Source organism: Eutrigla gurnardus (assembly GCF_963514095.1).
Source record: "Eutrigla gurnardus genome assembly, chromosome: 7".
Lineage (NCBI taxonomy): Eukaryota > Metazoa > Chordata > Actinopteri > Perciformes > Triglidae > Eutrigla > Eutrigla gurnardus.
The window spans coordinates 13,645,378-13,668,591 of NC_139921.1; the positions used below are offsets into that span (position 1 = coordinate 13,645,378).

Here is a 23,214-nt window from a genome sequence, read left to right on the forward strand (position 1 = left end):
AAAACCGATGCAGAGAAACCAGAGAAAGAAAAAAAAGCAAAGATAGGAGTAGGAGGGAGGGAGGGGAAGGAGGGTGGGAGGGAGAGGCCCGGTGACCTCACGTGACATGTGACGTGGGCTCCACCACTCACGGAGGGGAGTGTGTCTCTCTGCGTGGAGGATGGCGAGGAGGATGCAGATAGACTGTGGCTTTTAGCCTTTTACTAGCATTGACGCTCCAGTCAGGCCACCGCCATCGTTGAAGAGAAAGTTAGACCACGCTATCAAGCTAGCTGGCTAACCTCAGACCCTCAGCCCACTGTGTGACTGAGGACCACAAGCCAAGCCCTCATCAGCCGGCCCACTTCTACCACCCGGGCTCCGTTAGGTGGGCCCCCTCTCATCTTCAGCCCTGGTGAGTCCACCTCCACGCCTGGAGACACAAATGCTGCTGTTGACTCTTTTTCAAAGTGTTACTCCCTCTCAAGTGCCTTCTATCTCGGTTTCGTCTTTTTATTTCTTCCTCTGACCCTCTTCTCTCTTGAACGTCTCCTGGTCCTGCTGGTAACACATGCTGCTGCTCTCTCTGCGGGCTTGTGGCTTGGGATTCCTGCGGTGGTCACAAACCCTCGATCCTTGGTTGCAAACAGACTCTGAGCTCCAGGAGTTTTGTCCTCTCTCCTCAACTGCCTTCTCACACTTTTCTTTCACTCAAAACGTTGTTTCTGTATTTTTTTTTTCTTCTCCAAGGTCGGTGGAGAGCGACTGCAGTGCGGGCTCCTCACCGTTCTGGTTTCCCTGTCATGGCATCAAACAGCATCTTTGACTCCTTCTCTAACTACAGCAGCAGTCTACTCAGAGGTGAGTGCTGAACCCCCCCTCCCCTTCTCCCTCCCTCCTGCCACCATCTCTCCAGCTGTTTTGAATGTGCAGCTTTGTAAGATTGACAGCTTGTTTCTTTACACAAAAAAGCACTGACAATGAACAAGTTCAAATGAGAGAGCTAGGTGGTTCTTGAACGCATTTCTATGTCCACACTCACACTCAGACGTGTGCTGAGAGAGGTTCACAAAGAAGGATCTGATTTGTACAGTAGTCCTCATCTAGTTGACTGATATGGCCCTTAAATGCCTTTGCCTCTGCGCTCCTGTGTTTTCTTGTAGGCTTGATGGAGTAGCGCCATAATGGGATTCTCACCACAGACATTCATTATCAAGTGAAACTCGGCGCTCTCTCTGTGAGAATACGAGCTCAGAGGCTCCATGTGACTGGGCCCTTTACTGGAACACGGCAATACAATAAAAGAGCAACGAAAAAAAAACAAACATATTAGGCTCTCTCACTCTGCCTTACTTCCAGGAGGTACTTTTGGTCTGTGTGGTGAGGCGAGTGCACTATACTTGGCGACGCTAAACGCCAACCTCAAGGAAGAAGCCATTTGTTGCCATGGCAATTCCAATCAGGCAGCTTTTACTTGCAAATAGTGAAGTTGTTCAATGTGAAGATGTGGAAGAAGATTGAAACTTTTACCTGATTCTAACTAGAATACTTGTCGAGTTGAATTCCTGGAAGTGAAGACAAACACAAACATGAAGTCTTTCCATAGATGTTGTTAATCTGACGGCGGCCAGGGGACTCAGTTGTTCCCACTGTTCATTACACAACCACTGAGAGAGCCACCGAAAGGCAACAGAAAAAAAAATATCCTTCCCAATTAAGGCCTCGTTGCAGTGTTAATTAGAGACAGCCACAGGAGAAGCACTACCAGCTCCTAATTGTTTGCAGAGTATATCTTAAAATCTCTAGAGCCTCACACAGACAGTCGCACACACACTCAGTACATCTGTGCCTCACATGGATCAGTGGATCCACAGTGACAGGGGATGATGTTCCAGTGTTCTCACAGCTTCTACAGGCACCCAGGCATTCCCTCCTGACAAGGTTCAGACCCCCCCCACCTTCTTCTCTACAACCCCTGGATCTGCATCCCTTTCTTTCTTTCCTCACTGTTAACAAATCAGCATGTGCCTTCAGTTTTCATGCATGCCGTCCATCAGGGTTTTTAAGCAGTTTTAACCTCGAACAGAATGTGTTTCCAGGTGCCTGATATTGAACCCTACCAGAGCAGTGAGAAGGGATGTGAGGCAGTAGGTCAAGAGGGGAAAAAAGAGACAAGCATTCAAGCTGTTTGGATTGGTTTCCATTGGAAATCATTAGTGCATACGCAATATCCTTTTACAATTCGTTCTGTCAGGAGAATGAAACCAAACTGCAAGAGAACAAAGGCCAAGAGTCATTAAATATGCCAGTTCAATCTGAAACCATTTCAAATCGGGACTACCTCATGTAAGCTAAATACCCCAGTGGTTAGTTTAACAACTTGCATTACACAGGCAAGGCTTTCTGGCAAGTTCTCTTTTTTTTACTCAAATCAAACTGAAATTAAGAGGAACGATTACAGAAAATCAAGGAGACTGTTGAATGTCTGGCATCCCGATCTTTGATTTTAATACAGAGTGACATGAAATTTATGGAAATTATGTATTCATCTATTAAGAAGACAGAAAATACTGCTGTTAGCAAAATCATATTCATTTGAAAAAAGTCACAAATGAAAAGAGAAAACATCCATCCATCCATCCATTTTCTACCGCTTATCCTGTATTTAGGGTCACGGGGGGGCTGGAGCCGATCCCAGCTGTCATTGGGCGAAGGCAGGGTACACCCTGGACAGGACGCCAGTCTATCACAGGGAGACATGTAGAGACAAACAACCATTCACGCTCACATTCACACCTACGGGCAATTTAGAGTCACCAATGAACCTATCCCCATCCTGCATGTCTTTGGACTGTGGGAGGAAGCCGGAGAACCCGGAGAGAACCCACGCTTACACGGGGAGAACATGCAAACTCCACACAGAAGGAACCCGGGCCGACCCGGGAATCGAACCCAGGACCCTCTTGCTGTGAGGCGAGAGTGCTACCCACTACACCACCGTGCAGCCCCCAAAAGAGAAAACAGAGCCATTGAATTTCCTGAATTTATTAAAACATTTTGTGAATTCCTCATTCAAATCAAATCATTTAGATCTTTTTCTTTTGTCGTACTAGCTTGCGATTTCAGCAGTATCAAAAATATCAGCACAGACACTATCAGTCTGTACTGTAGGTGTCAGTTGTTGGTAAATACATTCCAGCCTATCTCACAGTGCAGACAGGGAACACATGTAAGCATGTGATGTGCAACATCAGATGCACTTCGCGTGAGAAGCGAGACGATGCCTCACCTCAGAAACCTCAGTCCTATAAGCTCAGGGAGAGACACACACACAAACACACACACACACACACACACACACACACACACACACACACACACACACACATACACACCAAGTCACAAAGAAGCAACATTTCATTCTTATGACGTCCAATTTGGTATTTAGCACAATAAAAAGGTGAAAAGTCTGACGTTAGTATGTTCTTAGAGAAATAAAGAGAAACTGCGATGGAGAGCTTTGCGTCGACGAGACATTAATCTGATGCAGACTCACAATGCTGCTGCAGTTCACTGATAATAACCACAATGAGGCTATACACCTGCTAGCCCTCATGCAGCAACACAAACCAGAAAGTAGTATTTCTGAGACACACAGGCCCCAGGAAATAAAGCGCTACCCCCATGAAGCAGAGTTGTATAATTTTTACTGAGTTTTCCGATCTTGACATCAGGTGGAGCACCTGGTTAAAGCAGCTGTGATTGGGTGGTAGGTCATATCCTTGGCTCAGTTTATGCCACCGCATTTCCCTCCACTTGGAAGGGCCACCTTGTTCCCTCCTGACTGTTTCATACAGGGGTCCATTTTTTCTTTCTTTACAGTGCTACACTCTTGGGAGCCAGCTCCCTTTGTGGCAGAGAAAAAGGCCCTCGGTTTATTAGGGTGGGAATGGTTTTATATGTTTGGCTTATTGCGCTGCATGAATGGAAGTGAGGGCTTGTGTGCGAGAAACGCACCATGCCTCACCACAGTTGTAGAGAGGTTATTTTTGAGGATTCTGGGTGGTGGTCTGGTTTGTTCTACATGTTTCTGGGAGGGAAAAGCCTGAGAGACACACGCACAGTGTGAGAGAAACGCATCGAAATTAATCATTCACAGGGGATAAAACTTGAGACCAACTTCAAGCAAAGAACCACTGACAAATAAAAAGGCGCTACACAGTAGCTCAAAAAAGAAAAACGCAATAAATTTGACAGAACACATGGCTGGCCTCTGGTGAATTTATTAATAACAAAGTCATATGGTGAAGATTTTTCCCCCCTCTCTTAAATTAACATGCTTGATTGGAGCCCATTCAAAATCCTGCTGAGTGTGAGGGGCCCTGAGTGATGCCAAAACATGAAAACTGGCTGAGCGGGCTGAAATCTGTAACCAGATATTAAGAGTTTCAATATTCTAAAGTGAAAGCAAATAATAGAAAACTCATGACAGCCACAGAGCGGCAAAATCCTGTCTCCAATTTAGCCGAGTATAATATCTATTTATAAAATTCTGAAGGCATATTGGATAGAGGGAATGCTCTGGACTTGATTAAGGCTGTAAACGTTTTTGGAGGTACTTATTTACTTTTTGGTCTGTCTCGCCGCTTTCACTGTCTGTCAACACGACTTTACGGGGCACACTTTCTGGGGTTGCCACAGTAAGATGGCTTCCAGGTAAAGTATGCAAAGGGACGTGCTGATTATGTGGTCGACTGATCCCAAACCTGCCTCTGTCCTTGTACACTTTTGGCTCAAACCACCATGCTAGGCGTTGCGTTGGTCAAGGTTAAAGTTGTACTAAGTGTTGTAGTAAATACAATTTTCTGGTGGTCGACAAGCAACCACAGGGCCCAGATTCTTTTCAGCCAATCTGATAATATGGATTTATGCTGTGCAGGTTTCTTTAACTGGAAGGGGTTTCTGAAAGGCTGAGCGACTTCTTTCAACAAACACTCCTGTAGGTGCGTTGACTCCGAAGCAGCATCAAGCGAAGAGCGAACGTGATCTGAACCTGGTGTCGGGCCAAGCAGGCAGGAAGAAGCCTCGGCTCAGCGCCTCAGCCCCCTTTCACACAGTTCATCTAGAGTCAGTCTGCGTGTTAAACTCTGTGATCAGATTGTACATGGCAGCTGTGAGAGCAGCGAACTCAGAACACATCACACTTTGATGTACTATAGTCTTACATAATAATTAAAGAGGGGTGGTTGAAAATAATTAGAATGAGGGACACAAATATGATGCAAGTAATGTAAGAGGAATTCATGTCTAGACCAACTTCTTTAACTGGGACCGTCTGATGTGAAAAAAGAAAGAAAGAGAAGAAGAAAGAAATCGAAACAGGAACAAACTGCATGTTGGCAGGAAAATATGCAGACTTTGAAAATGCTTGTGTAATTGGATAACGAGGTGGAAATGATCACAATGTAAAATTATTTTGCTTGATTTTTAAAAAGTTGAAGCCCTTACCGGATGAGGCTCTTACATTTCTATGACTCATTTCTTTATGGTTCATTTGCTTCACTTATAAGCTGATAATATTTCATATAAACCCTAACGTTAAAATGATTAAATCCACATCACTGTTATAATATTAGACTCTTCATGATCTCATTCATGCTGCGTGGTGGACGACTAAATTGAGGAAACCTTTCGCGCAATTTTCTGTTTCTTAATTTTGTTTTAAGCCTACGCCCTAAGCCACATGCCAGCCCCACAGCTTATTACATGGTAAAGCTGGGGTTGCAGAAAAAGGCACTTGTATTATTTGAAGCTAATTTATGTATTATTAACCTAAATTTATGTGTCAGTTACACTGGTTTGGGGAATTTACTTGCGATTTTCAGTAAAACTGGAAATAAGGTAAACAATTCAAAGTAAAACCTGAAATGAGACATTTGTTTCCTAATAGGTTTAGTTTGCTTTTGGTAACTCTGGTTTCGATTAGAGAGAGCCCTGACCTGAGTTTGACTTAGATGAAGAAGACTTATTGTTTAGACCCCTCCCTGTATTGTTAAACAGATGTTGTCAACAACATCCTTTCTTGCAGTCAGAAGGGGGGAAAGCAAAAACGGCCTGTGACTAAGCACAACGTCGATTGCTGTGCACTTTTGTTTTTAACATTACAGTTGCATTCTTAGCCACAAATTACTTTAATGGGCGGGCATGGGTCTGGTCGGCAGCACATAAAATGACTCAAACTTATGGAGATTCCACATGTTCAGAAACATATCAGCAGACAGCAATTTTTTTTTTACATAAGATGGAACACAGGAGGAACAGAGAGTTTTATTTTATCATGTGTGAAAGTTTAGCAAAGATCTGAAGCCCAGAGGAACTCATTCTGTCACCATCAAGAATTAAAGGGAATGTTTTTCACAGACAAAATATCCTCTTTCCAGACTGAAACTTCACGTCATTATGAGCAACTTTAATCATCCTCAAAACATCCTTATAGCCTATCCCTCTTCCCATAAGCAATAAAGAAAAAAGTTAATTACGGTGGAGGAAAAATGCAGATAATAATAGGATATGAGAGGCTGCTGGCTATGAAATGTTTTCTGATTCTCCATTTTCCCAGAATTTTTTTCCCTCAACTTGTTTACATACAGTTAATTGTCATTGAGGCAATAAAACATGTTTTTGGGTTGCTTCTTCCCTCCCCTCAAACATAACTCCAACCACAGGGAATTGATGTTTGTGGAGACAACATTTCAAAAATGGGATTTTAGTTTTCTCTTGGCCTATTCATTGGGGGGTACAAATAGATGACTGCGCTCAGGGCATCAGTAATGGGCAACCTAATTGTGCTTTTCGACTCAGCACTGCAGACAAGGGAGGCAAATTTTAGTATTATGCATTATCATTTATGGTTCAACTAAAAGATGAGAGATGGAATAGTTTGACATTTTGGAAGTAAACTTACTTGTTCTCTTGAGTTAGATGAGAGGATGATACCACTCTTATAGGCAGTAAAATATGAATCAGCAGCCACTTAGCTTAGCATAAGGAGCAGAAAGAGGGGGAAACGGATAGCGTGGATCTTTTCCAAGGTCCCAAAATCTGCTGAACAACAATAAATTGATTGAATTATTTAACCAATACCGATTTAATCTGGATCAAAACTAAAGCCTAAAAAGTATTGTAATTAATGTCATTAATTTGACAAATCTTATTTGTTTAAATGTGCTTTGAATTCAACAAAATAATATATATTCAATCCAAATAATTCAATCAGCGAAATTAATTGAGTGGCTCATTACTATTTTTCTTATTGTGATAAAACATGATTTTAAGTTTAAAAAGCCGATGTGACATTTCTGTCACAATGATAACTTGTTTTATACACATTTGTTGTCAGATTTGTATTATTAGAATTTGAAATGGGTTGAAACTTACCATGAATAACACATTTTTAGTTTTATTTGGAACCCAAAGTGGGCTGCAAGGTGGTGCACTGTCGCCACACAGTGAGAGGGTCCCGGGTTCGATTCCCGGTTTGAGTTCCTTTTGTGTGGAGTTTGCATGTTCTCCCCGTGTGACCGAGGGTTCTCTCTGGGTTCTCGGGCTTCCTCCCACATGCAGGATGGGGATAGGTTAATTGATGACTCTAAATTGCGGTGTGAATGTGAGTGTGAATGGTTGTCTGTTCTCTACATGTCAGCCCTGTGATAGACTGGCGACCTGTCCAGGGTGTACCCTGCCTTCGCCCAACGTCAGCTGCGATCTGCTCCGGCCCCCCTACCCATTTTCAGCTCATTGTAAAACCCCAAAAAGGAGGAAGAATTTACAAAATAATCTCTGACTGCTGGATTGCAGCAGGTTTTTGCCCTGAAGTAAACTTTAGCAAGTGTGTGCTTTCTCTACAGCTGCTCACTTCTGTATTGGCTCAGTAGGAGACACCATGCCAGGGATTCCCCCTCAGCTGTGCAGCAGAAGTGGCCCCTGCATCTCTTCTCCATAGTCTGTCTACTGTGACGTCATTCCGTCTGCTGCGCATACCCTTCTCACAGTCGCAGACGCAGCCGTCACAAGCACAAACATACAGGGAACCTCATGGCGAACACGCACAAAGCACCACTTGCACATATAGGCTACACGCACACACAGACGCAGAGGTGCTGAGTCAGAGAGGAGCAGTGTATGTCAACATGATGACCGTGACGTTTTATCCCATCTAAATGCTGTCTGACCTCACCATAATGACTGGTCAGGTCTAACATATGGTCTCCCGGTGCCTTAGTCCAGCAGAATTACTCACATGGTGACTAAACAGCAGATGACTTAACTAAAAAATATCAGCGACTGCTTTCTAGATTTTATAAAACTGGCAATTTCTGTTTGGCTTAAAAAAAAGTAACACGTCTAATGTCTACTGTGGTTAAACTTGCACTGACAGGAGTGAGAGTTTCTAACCAGTGAGTCTTTCCTGTTAGCTACAACCTTGAAAAAGTGTGACCTAGAAAAGTACTCTCAAACCTTTCCATGTTGCATGCGAATCGTTACAGATTTATATAACCGTTTATAGTTGTGGCAGGAAGGTAACGACATCCTTACACATTCGCTCATGTTAAAATGAACAAAAATGACACAGAATGGGGAGTCCTCCACGTTTAAGCATTGCTGATCACTGTGCTAACACTGCCAACCTAGCAGAAAGACATTTGTTTTAGAACGGCCTGACGAACACAACTTTTCCCCTTTAATCAGTGTGATGACATAAGAGGCAGACGGCGAGCCAGTCATTCAGTCAGTATAGAGTTTGATTAACCTAATCACCAGGGAGCCAGGCTCCAGGCTACTGATTGGGTTTACAAACGCTCCTTGTCATCGTTGTGTCATTAGCTTGTCGTTAGCCGCGGCCGCCTTGACGTGGAGCAGCAATGTGCCGGCCCTAAACACAGCAATCAGGGGATTAGTGTGTAGTTAGACTAAAGCCTCAGTGGACGCCTCAGGCTCTGAGTCAAAGAGGGGAAAGTACTGCCTTACTTTGTTAGCTCCACGTGGCCAGGGTGCTAACTGTACATGGGCAACGCCACTACTGATCAGTAATGGAGATGATGAGAGGAAACATCCAGTCACTTCGGACACACGGGTGGTTTCCCGGACTCCAATTAAACCAAGTCCTTGACTGGTGCAGTGATTTGAATGGAGGGACTCCATTGAAAATAAGTTTCAGCCTCCAATTATGTTTGCTTAATCTAGAACTGGGAATCAAGCCCAAAGACATCACAGAAACAGAGTTGCATGAATCCCGGTCTGCAGTCAGGCTCAGTGACGTTTGGAAAAGATTCATTTTTTCTTTTTGATTTAATTTGGAATCAATTGGAATGATTGACAAAAATCACTTACTGTGCAAAAGACTGGATTTATGAGTTGTGACAATAGTATGTGTCTAAGTGCTCTTCTGAGCTCCTTGGCTTTCAGGCTAAGCGTCGCCACACCCTTGTTTCCTTACGATGAAAAGCCCGGAGGGCCAAACGAGTACTTTCCAAGAGTTGTCTCACGTCTGCAGAGGAAAGTGGCATGGACATTTGTCAGGAAACCAGCGCCGGGTTCCTGCTCGAATCTGGTTGAATTCTGTGGTGAGTCAGATGGTGCTCGGGAGGCTGAACCCTTCTGAAGAGGGAAATAAATGCAAATTCAATATTTGGGGGCTTTTTGAAGTCCATTTGCACTTGAATGAGTGTGACAGAACCTGAAATGACCCCTGTTGAACGAGTCCCTTAAGAGCGATGAAAGGAGTTGAATGGGACAAACGCTGATGACAATAGTTTAAAAGTTGGAAACGTGTACATGGTTAGTATTTGTATTATGTGTTTTCATAAGGTTATGCTTGAATGTGTGTGTGTGTGTGTGTGTGTGTGTGTGTGTGTGTGTGTGTGTGTGTGTGTGTGTGTGTGTGTGTGTGTCTGCAGACAGCCATTAAAAGCATTTGAATATGAATTCACTATGCGGCTAAGAACAATACATTTGGCCCAGTGCCAGGTTGGCAGAGTCCTCTCCAATTTATGTTTTGCTGGTTAGCGTTCATGCCATTCATTTCATACATTACATACCTCACCGTGCCTCTCCATAGTCCAAAGTAACAGGGACCTAGTCTCAAAAAATAAAAACATGTGGCTTTTGTTGCAGAGAGGAATGAACAACAGCATTCCATGTGCAACCACATCAAAGGTGCCCTCGCCATGGGGCTAAATGAGGGCAGACTGCCCCGTTCGCCCCTCCTGACATGGGTGCCACTAATTAACCAGAGATCTAAAACTGACACTTCATCTTCATCACTTTTCTTCACATCTTCACCCTAATCTCCGCCGTTTTTGAACGCGTATGGCTTCTCTTCGGGTTCCAGCAAGAGCGGACAGCCACACAACAAGCACAAAGGGGCATTGTCTGCTGGTAAAAATGTGGTTTACAGGCTCCGCTATAATGGCTCAGTGGTTGCTGGAAGCCATGCGCATTTCCTAATATTCAACTCACATGCAATTTCATTTTGAGAAACGACTGAGCTACGGGGCTTTGCTATTGTGTGAGAGGGACGCCTCGCAACTTATTTTCTGAGCCAGCAGGCTCGGGCTCCCTTACCCCCTCCCTGCTTTTTGCCCCCGCTTCCCCGCTCTAGTGGCGCTACTATATTTGTGTGGGCTCTCTAGCGATGGAAGAGTAGACGCAGGCTGCGTTGCCAGTCAAACGTGTTCGGGCTGTCAGACTGAAAGGCTTCCAGCGCTGCGATCTGTCTCCTCTCCTCGTCAGTAGGAGCTGTTTGATCTGACAGAGAGACTCCATTAGAGACACAGGGAAGTTCAACTGCTGGGAGGTTGGATGGCTTCAGCAGTCAGAGTAGCAGCCCAGAGAGGAAAAGGTTTGCACACAGTCTGGTTGCAATCTTGGTGTCTCGCTGTGTATCTATAAATGTCTCTGAGCATTACTTGTCCTTATACTAGGTGTGTGTGGTTACACGTTGACGGGTGCAATGTAAGAAAAGCCCAACCGGGTAGACATATTTTGGGGCTCTGTTGGACAAAGGGGCGATGACGCAGTGGATAATGATATCACAAATGTGCGGCGCTGCTGAGCTGCAATGACGGTCAGAGAGAGAGAGAGAGAGATTGTTTGGTGAGGCTATGAGAAGAGCAACTGCTGCCTTCTTCAACACACACCATAGTTTTCCCTCACGGCGGTGATGACCTCGTAAACCTGCGCCGCAGTTCAACCGAGTAGACTCTGGTGTCAGGGTGGTGACAATGGCAGACAATGGTTTGATAAATATGCATCAATGGTTCAGCCACAGACCGTCACTACACTCCCTACATTTAATGTGGCTACGACTTCCACTAATCAGCTGGAACTCTGACAAACGACTGATTTCTTGAAGAAGTATTTACAAGTCATATTAGGGGATAAGTATTTGACTTAATATCATGGTCTGCTTGCACTGTGAGCTAGCTGTTAAGAAGGAGCAGGCAGAGCGGGTCGATGTGGCTCCTGTGAAAGATTCGTCGACTGATCTGTGTGTGGCAGCTGGGCTCTGGCAGGGCTCTGGCACGAGGGCTGCATGGCAGTTAAACTGTCACTTGCAGGAACTGTAAATCTTTTGCAGAAGGTGAATGCAGCATGACAGCACTACCGGTGTGTTGTATGTGCGTGTGTGTGTGTTTCAGCTGTAAGTTTGTCACTATACTATAGTTGCCTGACTACATGTCTTTGTCTCTCAGCCATCCTGAGAGAGGCAGTCTGTTTAGCTGGACACATTTGGCAGAGTCACAGAGTCAGGATACTCTTGTCTGAGTGCATGTGTGTCTGTAGGGGGTGGGGGTGCTGTCACTTTGGCAACCCAACTGCACATATTGCAGCGATTACCACAGCGGAAAAATGTTTTTCTGCAACATGCAATTACTACAGATTACAGATTGCCCTCCTTGCATCAGAAGCGCTCGCTAGAAAAAGGAGAAACACAGCGTGTTTGTGTGCATGTGGATTTGTGTGTGTGTCGTTACAGACAAATAGACGAACAGACAAAGAGACAAAGAAAGATGAGAAATGATTATAGCTCACACTAAAAAGCCACAACTGAAAAAAAATGGGGGAATTGACGTATTTATGTGACTCATTTAGATTTAAAAGTTATACTGACTTTCTGGGGTAAATAAAGACCCTGGAAAAGAAATACAATCGGTCCTTCAATGAAATGAAGAAAGTAGAGCAGAGTACATTTTGTAGGCCTTTGTCCATCATCATCAACATTATGAAAAACATACACCGATGTCCTTGTGAAGTACACAACCCTAAGCGCCACAAGTCATATCACGTATGGATTTACATTTTGTTCCAGGTTACAAATCACCCTGAATATCAAAAAGCTTCCTTCAGGTCACACTAAACAATATAGCCCAAAAAGTGGTGGCCCGCAGCAAGGCAGGGCCCTATTTACAAACCCACCAGATCAAAACTCGACCCAAAGTGCTCCTATAATAGCACTGGGGCCTTTTGGTGAGCTTACCATCCAATGCTACTTTTAGTGGGTTTCCAAAGAATAAACAGGCCCAGGAACCACATCACAGACTGCTGACTGTCATCGTCGGGTGAGTGTGCCCGACGGATGATGTGAGGGCGGAGCGACCGTGACACCGGGGGTTTACGCCGAGTTCCCCCCTGCCTGCCTGGGTGTGGTGTGTGCCATTGAACTGTCACTGAAAGGACAGGGAGGGGGCCTGACCATGTTCAACCCCCGAACGCTGATCACAGTGAACCCATCAGTGTCTCACTGTGCCTTCACTGACTCACTTGGTTATTGGGAACAGGAAAGGAGTGAGTCCTGATTTTCACGTTACTAAAAACAGAGCTGTGTTTGGTTGTTGAAAAACAAATCATGAAAAAGTACAGTACTAAGTAGCATCTGCTTAACAGTGGCCACTGTAGGCATGAGTGGTGATCAGTGCTTGAAGTGGAAAAAAATAAGTGCCAGCACTCCACTTATTCATTTGTTGGCATGTGTATCGGCCCGGCATCAATCATTATTACATTCAATAATACTCAATTTCTACTGGGAATAAAAGATACTAGTAGACATTTGGTTTGCATGTCCTCATCCGTGAAAATTGGGTGTGCGTTTTGCTCGTCCAGATGCTCTCCATATTGTTTTTGTATTCAATGACTTATGGGGCGTGGTATATGGCACTGTGCCATATGATGGCAGCAACATAGGGGAAAAAGTCCTGCCATTATGAATCGCCAAGAAAACCTGATTTGGAGAGGGCAGAAAAGAGTACCGGCAGCTCCTGAGAAGTGCTGGTGTGCAATAAAAAATTTAAAGTAAGTCAAAGAGTTAAATGTAAAAACACAGGTACTACTGAATACCCACTTTGAGGATATAACAGGATAATAATAGTAAATGGTCAAATCTAAAGTTAGCTAACTTCCGCCACCATATGCTACTGGTCATACCAGACCAAGCAACAGTAAGACAGTAAGAAAGTGTGCATTATATTAATGGTGAGTTCTTCTTTTTATTTATAGGACAAATATTGTGTTATTTATACTTCACAAAAATCACATAGTGTTAAAAATGATCATAATTAGTCATAAGGCAAACATGGCACTTGCGCTGGTTTTGCCAACTTTATGTACGGGTAGTTTAGTCTACTTAGTGCTTCCCAACCTGTTAATCAACACCCCACTAAAGAGTCACAAGATCTGAGGGGAGTTAGTTAATGGGGTACGAAAGTGGAAAATACTGAATGTGTTCCACATATTTGTTTTCGTTTTTTAAGTACTGTTTTTGTTTTTTTATTATATAAATATGAAGTCATGGCTTTTTGGCTTTAATGGGTCACGAACCAAAAAAAAAAAAATGTAAATCACTAGTTTAAATCGTAAGTAATGTGTTGCATTTTATAGGTTTATCTTAATCAGAAAAGTAACTAATAGCTAAAACTGTCAAATACAGTGGCGTAAAAAGTACAGTGTCTCCCTCTGATTCATACTCAAGTAGAAACATGAAGTTGCATAAAATGGAAATGGAGTTAAATGTACTCAGTTACTTTTCACCACTGCTCTAGAGGACCGGAGAACAGCAAAGCAGCAGCGCTACCAAACTAATCCCATAATGTATTCGATATGAAATTAAGTGTCAGATAGACAAACACACGCTTGGTATGTTTGAAAATGAATGCAGTCTTTAAGAAGTCCATTTACATTCAGCAGACAGATATAAAAATGGAGCTGGAGTCGTCCCCCAACAGCCATTATGCTGCTCAATTGATTCAGAGGGCTTTTATAAGCCCTTGGCTCCGCTCTGCACCTTTTATAAAATGTAAGCAGAATATTAAAGATGCATGAGATGAATGTGCTCATTGTCTCCTCTGGTGACTGCTCTATCTCAACTCACCGCGCTTACACAGTAATTAGCTGCTGAGTTTGGAAATGCCACAATCCTCTTCATCATGTTAAGAATAGTTTAAACTCCAAACACCTTCAAGGATCTGGAATTGGGTCCTGATACACTCTGGACATCAAAAGCACAATAAGAAATTATAAAAGAAACCTGTAATTTCATTAAAAATAAAGTGTTTTAGGGTCATTAAGAGCTGAAACAAAGTTTGAAAAGTGCATCCCAGTGATCCTTAAAAAACTAACACAGACAGCTCTAACAGCTCTATGGAGAAAAAAAAATACATACAAATTTATACGATCAAAATTGTTCAATGTGTTTCCTATTTTCTTGCCTGAACATCAAAATGGACAAAAATGACCACCAATTGTGATGTGCTGACACATTATGTAATCAAAATTTGAGAGTGAATCAGCCATCAGAGCTGCAAGAGGCCAAAACCCAAACAGTCTGTGCCCACCAACTGTTGTTTCAAAGTTTCTTCATATACTTGTGTATATAAACACTCCAATGCTAGAATATGATTTGGCTTTGAGGGGACTTGCACAAATGGCTTTGGTGACTTACATCATGCTTGGAAGTCTAATCACAGACACTCTTGTCATATCAAGCAGAAAAAGTCCATTTCATAGCAAGCTATGTCTCAAAAAAAAAAAAAAAAAGAGGAGGGAAGGGTAAACAAGCCCGGCGTTCCACAGCCACCGCAGAATTCATCATTCATACAAAAAAATACCCTGAGCCCCAAAGTAGAGCTAATTTAATCCGAGAGGAATAAAACTCCATTTCATAGAAGTCCTCCATTCAGAACACTCATATTTCCACTGAGCAGAAACCCCCGGCTGAAATTCGAGCAGACACTTTTCGGAAGGAATGCATTCGGTGGGTTGAGGGCCAAAGCTTGCCCTGTAATTTGTGAATGTACAGAAATGTGTGACCACCACAGCTCCTCTAAAGATAGAAATCTTTGTCTTATGTCATCGCCGAACCTCAAACTATTTCTAATTGCCCCCATAGCCCCCTTTACCAAATGAATAGCTACCCATCCAAAGGCTTATGTGTGCATGTCTGAAAATAGCCCAAGAGTTTACACGGGCCAATAGATCATATTCAGTAAAAAAAGATAAAAAATCTTAAAGGGATCCACATATCAGAGACATGTCCCCATCTTCAAAGTGACTTTTAAGTGGCACTGAAAGCAATGTGGGTGGCATTAAGAGTCAGGTATACGTTTACACACCCCAAAGGCTCGCGCTGGTTTCTCTCCTGATGGGGATCACACTCACATTAGCCTTTTCAATGTGACTCATTACACATAAAACCTAAAGTAAATGGAATTCCCTTCAGTTTTACACAGAGAGATGAGGAAATGCTTCTTTGTAAGGACTCTTAGGAGACATTAGTTAAAACTTCATCTTGCACATTTTGTTTCAGGGCCCATTTAGAACAATTTGACCACGGTGCTACTTCATGGTGTTTTTATAGCCAACAAACCATTTTCCAATGTGGAATCCTTTTTTTTTTTTTTTTTTGTCATGAGCGTACACTGTGATTCAAGCCAGGAATAAAGGGATGAAGGCAAGCTCTCACTCACAGGTTTTCACTGAGAAAATGATGTGATATCTTGATTTCTATCTGTAGGATCCATTTTCTTTTTAACCTTCAATGCTAAGAATCCTATATGCTGAGGCCCATTTGAGGTGGGTCCTGGGTTTCACATATCCTCCAATAGTTCTGTCTTGATTTCAGACTCAACCCAACCGGATCATTAAAAATCGTTCAGGGGCACGGTGGGCTCCGTCCTCGATGCCTGTGTGGCTGAAACTGTAGAAACTGCATGTTGAAATGTGGAGGTCTAAATGTGACAGGCACCCGGAGCACTCGTTACGGCTGAGGAGGGTATAGCTGGGGCCTGTGGTCACATATTAATAATGAACTCGGGCAGGAGGACTAAAATATCACCGGCATCGTCATTGTCCCAGTCGAGCTGTACTCAAAATAGAGGCCGCGTGATAGGTGATCTGATCAGAGGTGATTTTTTTCTTCTTTTTTTTTTTGCAGTTAGGATTGTAGGGATTTGGCTGCTGCTGTTATACTGCTGGATTTGTGTTCAACTGCTGAATAAGCTGTTAGGATTTGGGGATCTCCCACATTTTCAAGTGAAAAACACTAAAATCAAAACACATTGGGCAATGGGTCATTAGGTCTTTCCTTGGAACACTTACAAAGGAAGATTTCTGCTGTTGACTCATTGAATTCATAGGATGGTAGTAATGGTAATGGCTTCATCATCAGAATATTTGGCATCATTTCTCATGGGTAAAATACTGAGATTTTGGAAGCGACTGTAAACAAGGAGTGTCAAGAGTTATACAAGCTTCATGTTCCTGTGACTCCAAAAGAGGCGCATAAATAGTTTTCTTTAATGAAGATGAAACTACAAGAAATACACAAGAGACATATAGATTTGATTTAGAAGTCATGTTAACACATTTTCGGAGCAGATCATTCAGATTCAGGTATGTTATAGTGTATACATATTTTTGGATTTTTCTGCTTTATAAGTATAATGCGTGCAGCATTGACTAACTACTGATAGTGAGATGCTTGTGATCAGGTTTGATTCCACACACAAAGAAATAATTGTGAAAATAAGCTATAATATCCCAGCGTTATTTGAACATTTCTTTATGTAGAGTGTCTATTTTGTATCCCCTCTCTCTCTCTCTCTCTCTCTCTCTCTCTCTCTCTCTCTCACACACACTCTGATTTAGTGTGATGGGGGAAATTAAGGGGAAACGTGAAGCCACTCCGATGACTCCTCACGCCACTTAACTGCACTTAATTTATTCTCCTGCAAGTAAACAAATTTAAAAACCGCTGGACGCAAATGCGTGCGCACGCACGCGAGAATAAATCGTGCTGTTATTAAAATGAAGCAGTGATTGATGAGATGCATTTTAAAATGACTTGTTCAATATTTATTTTATTGACAGTTTCCTGGCTGCATAAATTAGTTTAAATTAGTTGTTATTTTAACGTCTTTTCAGCCATGTTCATTAACTTGAATTAAAGCTGTCAGGATTTGTTTCATTATTTCTCTGCGTCTCTGCGTCACATCTAACTTTCAAAATAGCCTAATGTTTAATATCCTGATCAATAATGAACTCATAGTTTCCACTAGATCCAACGTGGTTAACTTTTACACATTGTGTTTAGCAGCGTTTGATAATCTATTTATGCAGCAAAAAATAAAACACTGAACCAATGCATTTTCTAAATATTATATTCAGAAACGGAAACGTTAACTCCAATGCATCACGTGGCTTCAGTGCATGGTTATCAAACGAATAAATCTTAATAATTTCATAATAATATCATTTCTGGAGAATAATAAAGACTATTGTCATTCAGGCAAAAAAAAAAAAGAACTCAAATGTAGATGCGGACAAAAAATGTCACCGGCGCTTCTTTCAACGACGTAAACGCCTCACAAATGGGGTTCGTTTCAGGGATTTAGCTTAAATGTATTCAGATATCACAATATCCCAGAGCACAGATATATGTTTCCTTTTCTCTGCATATGTGAAATGTCTGCCTCAGACTGTCTGAGCTGACAGCGATTGAAAAGGCAAATGCGCCTACTAGTGTCAGAAAGCAGCATGACGGAGGGCTTGCAGGGTGTGCCGTCATTTGATGTGACGCTTAATATTTTAGGTTTCGCGCGCACGCAACAACAACACACACAAAGTTATTACTCTGTTGTGTCTTTTGATGCGGAAGATATGTATTTGCCTGTTTGCTTCAGTTCTTTTATTAATTCAGTTCAGCCAATTAAAGTGATAGTGATCTGTCTTCAGCCCATAATTTCACTGTATGAAAGTGTAATTTACCTGGAGACGAGGCGAAGCCGCCAGATATAATAGCTTTTCAAAATTAATAAATAAGGGTAAAACCACAGACGTCTAAAATCTAAATCCTTAGATAAATTACAAACAACTCAAGTAAAATGGGTCAGAGATGGTCTTGTAACACACTCATATTTAGAAATGTCGGTTTATATATTATTTCATCAATCAAACCGCCTCTAAAACAGATAATTCCCAACAACACAGGGTGCTTTGCACTACCCCGGAATCATTTTTTAACATATTTAAAACCATCACATTCAATATCTTACACATTTGCAGTTTATTTATTATGCTTATGTTACCGCTTTAATTTAAAATAATTCCTTGCTCATGCTGTAAAACCACTTGCCCCTTCTTTTAACTCAGACTGTCTCCTAATTTCTGTCTGCGTTGCGTTAACGTCCGTCTATATGCTGTATGAAAATAGAGTGAAAAGCACAGATATGTATCAATAATTCAGCTCATGTGTGACAACAGTGCGGGGCTGAAGAAGGATCACCGGGGAGTTTGATTGGTCTGGTGAAAGCCCAACCCAGCAGATTCATTGGTGGAAATCATCTCCACACTCCCAACCACTAAACACTAAAATGACTCGGGTAAAATAATATCGCAGCACTCTCCACTCCGTTCAGACTCTCGGCTCCTTCTTGCGCTAAAGGATAACTTTAAAGGAAATTCAGCTGGAGCGACGGAACGGTTCCTCTTCTGCCAGAATCACGTTGCCCTTTTGTGCGTGTGGGAGATCCAACGGGATAAAGTTGGAAGAACTTTAACGCAAGAAAAGGACACTGGTGTACTGCAGCAGTTTGACTGTAGATAGTCGGGTTTGAGTCATTTAGTTTTGCGCTTTTTTTTCCAGCGGAGTCTGGTGAGATCTGAAGAGGCGTCTGGCAAAGTTTGACTGTTTAGTCGAGACAATTCTTTCAAAAGCTTAAACCGAGAGAGCCAGTCAGCTGGATTGGCTCACTTTCTCCGTCGCGGCTGGATTATCTGATTACTGCCAACAGATTGACGCTGATCATCAATAATTTAAGAAGACTAATTGACTCATTTGAGATTTTCAAAGTGGAAGCTGACGTAGCCCCGTCCGCGTTGTAAACATATATTGTGTAGCCTGCACGCGACTGAAACTGCCCATCAAGTATGCGACAGATAGGCGCGCTGATAAGTTCAGCACTGTGAGAGACTTCGGACACTTTGTTTGTGCGTTTTTGCTGAAGTTGGTGAAAAACCGGAGCCACCCTGATGTTCCTCGGGCTGACACATCCCGTGCCGATGATCTAGCACACAGTCATCAGTGTTGATTGTTTCTGTTCAGGTCGTCAGGCTCTATTCACTCAGCCTTAGCGCGCTCTCGTCTCCATCCTTTGCGCTCACAAAGTGGACTTCAGAGACCACCAGCGTCAGGAGGAAAATACATCAAACAAACTAACAACAACAAAAAAACTGGTTTTCTATCAAAGAGTCCCGCTCTTCTGATACAACACGGTCAGGTGGCACTGACCCAAGCTGTTGTGATGCATATTCCCGTAGAGCCGCCCACCAGACGGTTCACGCCGCCCTCCACGTCCTTCCCCTGCAGTAAGCTTGGAGACGGCAACGGGGCCATGGCCACCCCGGGGCCCCTCAGGTCAAGATCGGACAGCAGGAACGTGGTGGACGTCCTGGCGGACCACGCCGGGGAGCTGGTCAGGACCGACAGCCCCAACTTCCTCTGCTCCGTCCTGCCGTCCCATTGGAGGTGCAACAAGACGCTCCCCGTGGCTTTTAAGGCAAGACACATGGCTTCTAATTTTACTTAATTATATTTTTTATTTTGATGACGCAACTGTGGAAATTGATTTTGAATTTTAAACAGATTTAAGACCAATAAATTACATTTAATGGGGGGGGACTAATAAATAAGAGTTGGCTCTCGAAGTTGTGGACTTCGGTTTCTGCATTTTGCAGTTGGACAGGATATTAAATTATTGAATAGGAAAGGATAAGATCTGCTTTCATTGGCTCCAAACGGCTCCATCCCCAATAATAACATTCTTATTTGGGCCAGAAATCACAAGATGTCTTAGCAGATAATCTCCGTTTTTATTATTTATTTTTCCCGTAATATAGCCTAATTGATTTTGACTAAATGTAGAGGAAAATATTTATGTATTGTGTTAATAAGCATTGTGTGAATCTTGTAGGCCTATTCGCATCAGATTCGATGAGAACACAAGGGAAATAAATAGCAATGATTAGATGATGCACATATAGAATATCGCATAATCTATATTTAAATGTCATTAATCTGGCGGGTGTCCTCTTCATGTCCTGCGTAATTATATTATTTATGTGATGTTTTATTGCTGACATTGCTGGTGAAATTGTGAAGATATTCCTGTTTAATATTATGGAAGGCGGATGCGGCTTTACGCGCGCAGCGTGTGCATTTGGTTTGGTGACCCAGAGTGACCGCCCTACTCCTGTACAGGTCGTGGCTCTGGGTGATGTCCCCGACGGGACTCTGGTCACTGTGATGGCCGGGAACGACGAGAACTACTCGGCCGAGCTGAGGAACGCCTCCGCCGTGATGAAGAACCAGGTGGCCCGCTTTAACGACCTGCGCTTCGTGGGCAGGAGCGGACGAGGTGAGCTGAAATTCTCTCTCTCTCTCTCTCTCTCTCTCTCTCTCTCTCTCTCTCTCTCTCTCTCTCTCTCTCTCTCTCTCTCTTTCACACACACACACACACACACACACACACACACACTTGCGCACACTGGGTGAGAGACCGGCTAAGACTGATTGGAATACCATTTGCGGCAACATTTGGAAACGCACTTATAATAATGTAATGGATCGTATTTCTATGTCAAAGTGGAGAACGACTGACAATTGACAGCATATTATTATAATTTTTTTTACTGAATGTGAAAAAATATTAAACGTCTAGCTCACCAGATATGTTGTGCACACACACACACACACACACACACACACACACACACACACACACACACACACACACACACATAAGAAACGCTTAGGCTACTCTTTCAAATATAGTATTGAAAATATCTGTCTGATCTAGTAGAAAGATTTTTTTAAGGTGCAGATCTGGAATCATTTATGTATGAATACAGCTAGCGCCCACACTTTGCCAACTGACGTCCATGGGTGTCATCCGAAACATCTGGCCTGCGTCACGCTGAACAGTTGCGATGTGGCTGTAATTTTCTTAATCCAGGGGACTATAAATGATTACCCACGTGGAGAAAATCGGAGGGGTGGATGAAAAAAAACCCACCTCGCACGTCGTGGGGTGATGATTCAAACAACTCCCACTATCTAAAAGTTTATAATTTAACACACAGCATTCCCATTTATGTCTATTGTGTGCTACGATAAAAATAAATCACGCGTTAACAGGCTTGTTTGCAGGATGTGGTCAGTGCAAAGGCCTGTTGAGCAACATTTGTTGTGCTATAGCCTACTGATTATATCAAAACATCTCAATTATTTTTTCATAAATAATAAAATGTCCTGAAATTAAAAATAAAAAAAATAAAAAGCCTGCTTGTTAAAAAAAATCTTTAAAAAATCTCGCTTCTATGGTCGTAGGCCTATATAATTCCCTTTAATGTTAAAGCTGTGGTTTGATTAAGTAGAATGGGCCTCGTCTCCAAATACAAAATACGAATGGTGTTTATAGCTCTATAGGCTACCGTTAATTTCTGGGTGTAATTACCCAATTTGAGGATTATTCTTTCCTCCCACGTAGTGTCTCTTTTATTTAAAAGAGGAGCTGCAGCCGCAGAGCCTCGGGGACGAGCGCCGGACCCGCTGCATCACACGCTCTTCCTCCCTCTGCGCGGACTTTGATGCAGATGCGAGCAAGATCGCTGCCTTGTTGAACAATAAAACTATATGCCGTAAAACCTTTCGGACAGTCTGGAACACATTGTCTCAATAATCGAAATCATACCCGCAAGTCCCTGCCTTTTATTTCCCTCCTCCTTAATTCAAAGGCTGCGGCGGGACACAAGCCGGTGATGATTTCAAGTTGAACAAGCGAGGTATTGTTGTAAACCGGAGGGGAAAAGTCGAAAGGGCCGGTTCTATAAAGTGAAATGACGCGTGCTGCATAAATGTCACGGCCGTGTTGTTGTGCTGCAGGGAAGAGCTTCACCCTGACCATCACCGTGTTCACCGGCCCTCCACAAGTGGCCACCTACCACCGCGCCATCAAAGTCACCGTGGATGGACCCAGAGAACCGCGCAGTAAGTACACGCTCTCTCTCTCTCTCTCTCTCTCTCTCTCTCTCTCTCTCTCTCTCTCTCTCTCTCTCTCTCTCTCACACGCACGCTACTATTGTTGGTACTAAAATGCAATGTGGTGTGATGTGAAGGTTGCGATGTCCCCCAGTTAGAAGCAGCTATTCTTCGTTCCGAAAGAGTGCGTGGGCGGTGTCGGTCTACATGCTAAAAGAACTGCATGAGTCACATGGCAGATGATATATGAAAACCGATTGTGTGCGTGTGTGTGTGTGTGTGTCTGTCTGTGTGTGTGCACCATGCATTCTTCACAGGAGGAGGTAAAAATCTGTTCACACGATCAAATGTTCCAAAATTGGGTTTGCACTAGATATATTTTGGGGTTAAGACTTGGTTTTGGGGTTAAGATTAGACATAAAAGTAGGTTACGGCTGGGGTTAGGCATGCAGCGGTTATGGTGAGCCTCCAGAGAATGAATATAGGGCAGTGCATTATCCTCACAAGTGTTGTAGTGCAGGTTTGTGTGTGTGTGCGTGTCTGTGTGTGTCTGTGTGTGTGTGTGCAGCAGGGGCACAGGGACGGGCCCAGTGAGAGGAAACTGTAAGGCATATTAAGGCATAACCCGAGACCACTAAGAGGGGCTG

At 43.0% G+C, this 23,214-nt stretch overlaps 1 protein-coding gene across 3 annotated transcripts in view; it reads left to right on the forward strand.

The window, feature by feature from the left end:
- Positions 1–368: 368 nt before the first annotated feature.
- Positions 369–23,214, forward strand: part of runx3 (RUNX family transcription factor 3) — a 48,490-nt gene continuing 25,644 nt past the window's right edge. For all 3 annotated transcript variants that reach the window (XM_084014059.1, XM_084014060.1, XM_084014061.1), the window contains exons 1-5: positions 369–394; positions 730–840; positions 19,849–20,087; positions 20,789–20,945; positions 22,472–22,576. In XM_084014059.1, the coding sequence (XP_083870185.1) occupies positions 783–840; positions 19,849–20,087; positions 20,789–20,945; positions 22,472–22,576 (559 nt within the window). In that variant the 5' untranslated portion in view covers positions 369–394; positions 730–782. The remainder of the gene's footprint in view (positions 395–729; positions 841–19,848; positions 20,088–20,788; positions 20,946–22,471; positions 22,577–23,214) is intronic.